Genomic DNA, 8,264 nt, shown 5'->3' with positions numbered 1-8,264 from the left:
CAAGATGAAGGAAGACCAAAGTATGGATACTTTGCCACTCTTTAGAATGGGGAACAAAATACCCATGGAAAGTGTTAGAGAGATAAATTTTGGAGCTGACATGGAAGGAAGGACCATCAGAGTCTGCCCCACCTGAGGATCTATACCATAATCAGCTACCAAACACAGACACTATTTGCGTATGCCAGCAAGATTTTGCTGACATGACCCTGATATAGGTGAGGTTATGCCAGTACCTGGCAAATATAGAAGTGGATGCTTAGAGTCATCTACTAGATGGAACACAGGGCCCTTAGTGGAGGAGATAGAGAAAGTACCCAAGGAGCTGAAGGGGTCTGTAACCCTATTGGAGGAACCACAATATGAACTAACCAGTACCCCCTGAGCTTGTGTCTCTAACTGCATATGTAGCAGAAGATGGCCTAGTAGGCCATCATTGGGAGGAGAGGTCATTGGTCTTGCAAAGATTATATGCCCCAGTACAGGGGAATGCTAGGGCCAGGAAGTTGGAGTGGGTGCATTGGAGAGCAGGACAGAGGAAGGGTATAGGGGACATTCTGGATAGCATTTGAAATATAAATGAAAAAATATCAAATAAAAATTTTGTTAAAAAGCAAAAAAAAGATTAGAAGGTAGACATAATCAAATCAGGTTTGAAATCAATTATGTTTAAGAAAGAGCACAACAGAAAGAATCAATGAAACTAAGAGTTTATTTAGAAAATCAGTAATATCAACAAATCTTTATCCAAAATAACTAACAGTCAAAGAGTACATCCAAATGAAATAAATCGAACAGACACTGAGAAAATCCAGATAACCATAAGAATATATTTGAAAAACCTGGACTCCAACAAATTGGAAATATCAAAAGAATTAGACAATTATTCTATATATATACCACATGTGTTGATAACATTTTCAAGACAGTGAGAGTGAAATTGAAGAAGATATCAGAATATGATAAGATCTGCTATATTCATGGATTAATAAAAATAGCAAGCTAAAAATTACTATCCCGCCAAAGCAATCTACAGATTCAGTGTAATTCCCATCAAAATTACAACACAAAATTTTCACAGATGATGGAAGGACAAATCGCATCATCAAATGGAAGCACCAAAATTTCAATAGAGCTAAAACAATCCCAAACAACAAAAGAACTGCTAGAAGTATCCCTATCCATGCTTTCAAGTTATAATACAGAGGAAGTATTTCTTGCATGCTGAAGACATATGGATTCTGTTTTTGGATCTAGAATAATAAAAGCAAAATTATATTGACACAAAACCAGACAGATTTATTGAACATGAAACATAATTGTAGACATAGAGAAATCATTACAATTATGGGCACCTTCTTTTTGATAAAGAAGTCAGAAATACACACTGCAAAAAGGACAACTTTGGCAAATGGTGCTGGTCACAGGAATGCAAATAGATCCACTTAGCATCCTGCCCCCCAAAAAAGAAACCCACAAGAAAATCAAAGACCTAAACATAAAACCAGAGACACTGGTGTGATAGAAGAGAAAGTGGTGAATAGCATTGAACTCATTGGCATGGAAGACTTTCTAAGCAGAACACCTTTAGGCCAGGAAGTGAGACTTAAAAAAAAAAAAAACTAATAAATGGTACCTCATGAAACAAAAGGGCTTGTGCAAAGCAAAGGACACTATCGCTCCATCAAGAAGGCAGCTTACAGAATTGGAAAATATTTTCACCAACTCCACATCTGATAGAGGACTAATATGCAAACTATATAAAGAACTGAAGATGTCAAGAAAAACAAATCATCCATCTTAAAAATTTGATGTTGATCTAAATAGAATTCTCCAATGAGGAAACTCAAATAGTTGAGAAACACTTAAAGAAATGTTCAACATTTTTAGCCATCTGGGAAATGCAAATGAGAACTACTTTGAGATTTCATTTTACACCTGTCAGAATGGCTAAGATCAACAACGCAAGGGACAGCTCATCCTGGGGATACAGTAAGGGGCACATTCATCAATGGTGGGAGTGAAACTTACACAGGTACTATGAAAGTCTGTGTGATAGTTTCGCTGGAAAATGGGAAAAGATCTACCCAAAATTGAGGTTTGCCACTCTTGGGCACATAGCCAAAGGATACTTCATCCTACCCAAGAGATATTTCCTCAACTGTGCTCACTGCTGCTCTGTTCACAAGAGCCAGAAACCAGAAACAACCTAGATTCCCCTAAAGAGAACATGGGTAAAGACTGTCTAGTCTGTTTCCTCCCACTAGCACAGGTTTCTAGCAGCTCCTCTGTTGAATGTTCACACTGACCACCAGTTCTCCCTGGATGATGATTTAACTGCCTTCCTTGTTAACAATGGTTCTGGTCTGGGAAATGCCTGGTTTGCTGGTTATGATGCTCCAGGGCCATCTACCCCTCCATTATGGGGTTGCCCTAGGCACCAGGGCATCACGGTGGGTAAGAGACAGAAGGACACCTTTGTGGGTACTGAGACCCATTGCAAGAGAGGCATCCTGATCCTGAAGTACCCCCATTGGTCATGACATTGTCACGAACTGGTTCAATATGGAGAAGATCTGGCACCAAACATTCTACAACAAACTCCATGTGGTCCTCTAAAGGAACACTGTGCTGCTCAGCATTCCCCCTAGAGCCCTAAGGCCAACTGTGAAAAGATGACCCACATCAATTTTGAGACTTATAAAACCACAACCATGTAAGTAGCCATCCAGTCTGTGCTGTTCCTCTAGGCCTCTGGTCATACCACTGCGATTTTGATGGAGCCCAGAGATGGGGTCACACAGAATGTGCACATCTATGAGATAATGTGCATATCTCTGCTCTCCTTGTGCCATCCCGTGTCTGGACCTAGCTGGCCTGTACCTGACAGCCTACCACATGAAGTTCATGACCACATGTGGCTATAGTTCACCAAAAACCTGGGAGGGAAATCATGCCTAATATCAGAGAGAAGCTGTGCTATGTTGCCTTAGACTTCCAGCAAGAGATGGCCACTGATGCGTTCTCTTCCTCAGCAGACAAGAGCTATAAGCATCCAGGTCATCACTATTGTCAATAAGCAGTTCTGCTGCCCTTAGGCTTTTGTTTAGCCTTCCTTCTTGGGTAATGGAATCCTGTGGCAACCACGAAACAACATTTAATTCCATCATGAAGTGTGACATTGACATTCTGTACATGTATAAATGATATTCAGATTTCTATAATCTCCCTAACCTTTCTAGACTCCTGCCCACTTCTACAAACCTTTTAATCCTCCTAGTTCTGTTTCAGACATTGGTTTTGTTTGTTTGTGTTTGAGAATCCTAGAGTTTAACTAGGATTATCAGTATGACCATGAGCTCAAAACTCTTTCTTGGAGGCCAGATGCAGGACACTGGATCTGGATCACTGGATGTATGGAAGATAACGATTCTCTCTCCCTCAGAACCCACCAATATTTCACCAAAGGAGGGAAAAGTTGAAAGGGTCCTTCCCTGGCCCATTATTTACTGTGGGGAGGTTTTAGTCATGGGTAGACTTTACATATACTCACAGGGGTTGGGAAGTCGTGACTGCACTGGTGGTCCTGTAGTGAAGAAAACAGATTCCATAGCCCTCCTCTTTATGGTACAGTTTTTATATATTTTCTGCTCCTTTTTTTTTCCTCTGAGGATCCATGAGGGTTCATGCCTAAACAAGACAGTAATACCATTCAGCCATCTCTTATTATCGTGCTTTGAGCAGTTATGCATATTATTCCTCACTGTAGTTTATTGCGAAAAGGGCTTCTCTGAATGAATCTTGAAGTAGAATTTCCCCTAGATATAAACATAGATACTTAGAAGGGAGCTTGACACCTTGAGACTTTACATAAACAACAGTAATAAATTCTCCCCTAGGGCCAAAGGCATTTTCTATCCTCCTGTGGAACTGGCCTCAAATCTAATCACAGATACACTGGCTATCCCTATAACAGTGATGTCACTATTGTGTAGCTGGACACATCTTTCTTGGCAGATTGGTATTGTACATCATAAGGTTCATATCTGGGTAACTCTGCTGATGCCATTACTCTGCCAGCATCCTGAATAGCACAATCCAGAACTATGAAATCTAACTAGATGGAAGGAAATTTTCAGTTACATGTCAGCTCAATTTCTCTATATTTTACAACCACGATGTGGTTTGTCTTTTGTAGCAGGGTCTTATCATATATTCATGGTAGGCAAACAGAAAGAGTGTGAAGAACCTGTATTATTTTCAAGATTTCTGGGAACTTCCTGAAAATACCTGGCATTGGGATTTTTTTTTTTTTGCTTGATTTTCAGCAGCAGTATTATGTAGACATACAGGCCATCTACCAGCTAAATATGTGTCTTTTGAGACTTTATCAATTTTATTATAAACAGTAAGTTTCCATGTGGATTTTCAAGTATATCCTTAGCTTTGTTTATCCCCTCATCCCACCAGCTTTTCTACCCTATCTCTACTTAAATTTTCCTCATAGGTTGAATATTCATATTAGTGATTGTACAAGTAATGGTCTTATGAGAGGACAAACACTTTCACAACTTAAGCATTTCTGGGAATCTATTAGAGAAAAAAAGAATCAATATAATAATCTATCAAAAGGAGGTGGCCCTTGAGTGGGGTAAAACGCTCATGTTGCAACTGCAAGCCAATACTGATACTGACACTGTCAGGATCATACTTCCTAGTAACATTTATTGTGGTGAAACCTTCACTCTTCTCACAGATTATTCTTGTGATATCATCTAGGCATGACTAAAAGCAAACAAATTAAGGAGTGTGACTTTTTATTACCCTTGAAACTATTATGAACTTAAGATTTCTGATTTCTTTGGAAAGTCGGGTACATTATATGGTGATTCTCTGGGAGAGAAAGGTTAAATGATGTTTTGCTAAGGCAGACACTGGTGAAAGGATGCTTTGATACTGAAGATGCACATGAAAGAAGGTTTGGCTGAGGCCAACACATGGGTGACAGGATGATTTGCTGAAGTAGACACAATTGAGAGGATGTTTTACAGAGGGAGATACAGGTTAGAAGATGTTTTGTTAAGACAGACTTGTGAGAGGAGAGGTGGTGTTAAGAAAGAATATAACTATGACCTCACAGACACTTGGAGGAGTGTCTTGCATTGGTTCACCTTGCTCTGCCTCCATAGACTTTGCTGGCCAGGCTCTGGGAATGGATTGCCAGCACAGAGGAATAAAAAGAAATATTTAAACATTAGACTTGGCTTTTTACAGATTGCAATTTATTAACAGTAAGGAGTCCATATAAAGTTAATATGTAAATGCAAATCACTAAAACAAAACCATAAAACACGCATACATATGCAAGTTAAACAAATAACTAGATTTATAAGGAACTTTTAGAAATATATATATATAGGCAAAGCATACACAGAAATTGTTGATATAGGCATACAACAACTTGCATGAAATACTTCTCATTAATCCTAATCAAAAGAGGCTAACAATAAAATTAGCAATAACAATGTTTACTGTTTATATTGGCAAAAGCAGTTAGTAAGTGATTATCTCAAATACTACAGACATTTGAGTGCTCATAGTCAAGGGTCAAGGGTTGGGATATGTACAATCTTAAACACACATCAGGATGAATTTGGCCTGGTTGTTCTCTTTAAGGAAAAGAAAATTCAGCTGGCAAGGTTGAAAAACTAGGTGAACTAGGTTCTCCAGTTTGATGGAGGTCATCTTCAGCAAAATAGTGTGGCCCATTTAGAAATAGTGGGAGAAGGGAGAGGTGAGGGGAAAGGAGTGGCAGAATGGGAAAAGGAAAGGAAGAAGGAATTTAGGAATAATGGAAGGGAGGGAGGAAGGGAGATGGGAGGATGGTGGGGCAAATGTGCAAGGGAGGAAGGGGAAGGAGTAGGGAGAGGGAGGGGTTGCTATCAGGAGGCGGGGCCTGTGCTCAGGCAACACACATGTGGACAATGAAGAATGCCCTGCCTTCTCTGTGACATCAGACTCTGTAGTAGAGAAACCCAGAGAAGTCTAGGCAGGACTGGCAGACTACAGCAATGCCTCAACCAAGAAGCCTCTGCGAGAGCTTGTTCTAGGAATTTTCATCAATGGGGCTTTTAGTCAGCAGGGTCTTGAGTTGCAGGGATTCCAGTCTGTTAGAGCCACAGCCAGAAGCCATAGCCGGAGCCAGCTACATTCCTGGCAGTCGCAAGCGAAAAAGAAACAGTTTGGAGGAGTTGGCAACAAGTTCTAATGTTCATGGACCTCAAAACCAGGGAATGTATCCACATCAAGTTCTCAACTACATCTACTGGAAAAGGGTTAAGATCTCATCTAATGATGCTTATCAAAACTTATTTTTGGACGGGCATGATAGCGACATTAAAATCCGTGCTCTGGGAAGAACATGGTGTTTACACAAAGTATTTTTATGTCAGTCAGGCTACTTTGCTAACATTCTCAAAGGTACTTGGAGAGAATCACACCATGGTGTTATAAATCTGATCATTAAGAATGAGGATATTGATACCCGATCTCTGCATTTTGTGTTTGGTGCTTTGTACAGGGATGCGGATTTGTCAATAACACCTCTGGAAGTTCCTCAAGTTTTGGCAGCAGCATGCCTGCTTCGGGTGGATCGAGTAATTCAGCAGTGTGAAGGAATCATGAAAGAAACTATCAACAGGAACACTGTGTGCTCCTATTATTTGGCAGCAGAAACCTATAGATTAAAAGCTGTAAAGACGAGATGCTTTGAATGGCTTCTTTGCAATTTGATGGTACATCCAAGTGTGGCACTTTACAAGGAAGTAGACTTGAAGTTGATGTATCTTCTAGCACTGTCTTCTGACTTACTAGTCATGCAAAAGGAGATTGATGTATATACCACACTAAAAATATGGATGTTCCTTTATCTTAATCCATGCTGGAACGGAACCATGAAACAGCTTTTACAACACGCAAACAACTGGCTTTCCACCCACATGGCATATGTTGATAACATCAGTTTTCTTGAAAGTGAAGAAGGACTAATATTTCAACCAGTGTTTAAAAAGCTGAGATTTCAGCACATTATCTGTGACTTGACTTCCACAACTATTCTTGAACAAGATCGACTAATACCTATGGCATGGTTGTCACCCATTTACAAACAACAGTGGTTGACTTTGCTGCAAACACAAGAATATGGGGTAATTGGACCACAAGTTATCAATGAACAAGAACTTGAAGAATGCACCATGAGGTGTGGTACAATGATCCCCAAGGATGGAAGATATACTTGGAAGTGGTCAGTTGGACGACTTGGCTTTCCTTTACGTGTGACCTTTACCAGGCAGTGTGTAATTTTAAGGCAACGGTGTCAGAGGTGTGATGGTTCTGCTTGCCACAACCATATCCGAAATGTCATATTCAGAATAACTTTGGTGTGTTTTGATTCCAACAAAAGAGTAACTTTCAGAAAGACAACAGGTTATAAAATCCTCACCTTTGAATATAAGGAGGAGCAAATTGTAATGAAATTGGATAGTGATGTTCTAACCTTCCCTATGTGTATATTCTGCAATTTCCTTTTTGTAAACCTAGGAAATGCAGAAAACAAGTAATCTTATCAATTATTAGACTGTAAGCATTTTACAAGTATTGAATGGTTCATTTAATATGAAGGCTGTGTAATGACTACAGTGAAGAAGACCAAAAACAAATTCAATATTCTTTGGAGTCTAGTACCACCAGAAGTGACTGCTTCCCTCCATCACCTTATTTCCATGTATTTCTGAAGAAAACCTTTACTTCCAACAAAGTATTTGTCAAATCAAATAAACCTAATCTTCTGATTTAAATTTACCATTGAGATCCAAGCTTGGAATGGAAATAAGAGACTATATTTGCAAGGTAAAACATCTCAATCAATTTGTTAAGTAGATTTGGCCCTAGCTAAAATTGAGACAAAATAAAATCATGCCATTGTTGAAACTGTTGTGAACCAATGCATTCATTATGACATTATTATAAGACGTAAATCATTGGTTAAAAGGGAATATTTGAGATTACTCTCTGTGTGGGCTTTCAAATAACTAAATAATGTCGATGGTGTTCGGAAAACATTTACTGCTGACTATGTCTAACTAACTATATATGCACACATACAGACATTTATCTTATACTTAAATTTCATGCCCTATCCTGGATAAGCAAGGGAATTATATATGCAATATATTTACATAGAACTATATATACTTATGTAATAT

General features: G+C 39.1%; 1 protein-coding gene and 1 pseudogene across 1 annotated transcript; both read left to right on the top strand.

Moving 5' to 3' along the window:
• Positions 2,322 to 3,189, top strand: Gm17858 (predicted gene, 17858; annotated as a pseudogene).
• On the top strand, positions 6,070 to 7,989 carry Btbd35f6 (BTB domain containing 35, family member 6). The gene has a single exon (NM_001374720.1). The coding sequence runs from the start codon at positions 6,123 to 6,125 to the stop codon at positions 7,617 to 7,619; it is 1,497 nt and encodes a 498-aa protein (NP_001361649.1). The 5' UTR covers positions 6,070 to 6,122; the 3' UTR covers positions 7,620 to 7,989.
• Positions 7,990 to 8,264: the final 275 nt, after the last annotated feature.

The sequence above is a fragment of the Mus musculus genome, chromosome X (assembly GCF_000001635.26).
Source record: "Mus musculus strain C57BL/6J chromosome X, GRCm38.p6 C57BL/6J".
Lineage (NCBI taxonomy): Eukaryota > Metazoa > Chordata > Mammalia > Rodentia > Muridae > Mus > Mus musculus.
Note: the sequence above shows the minus strand (reverse complement) of the source record. Positions and strands in the feature narration are given on the sequence as shown.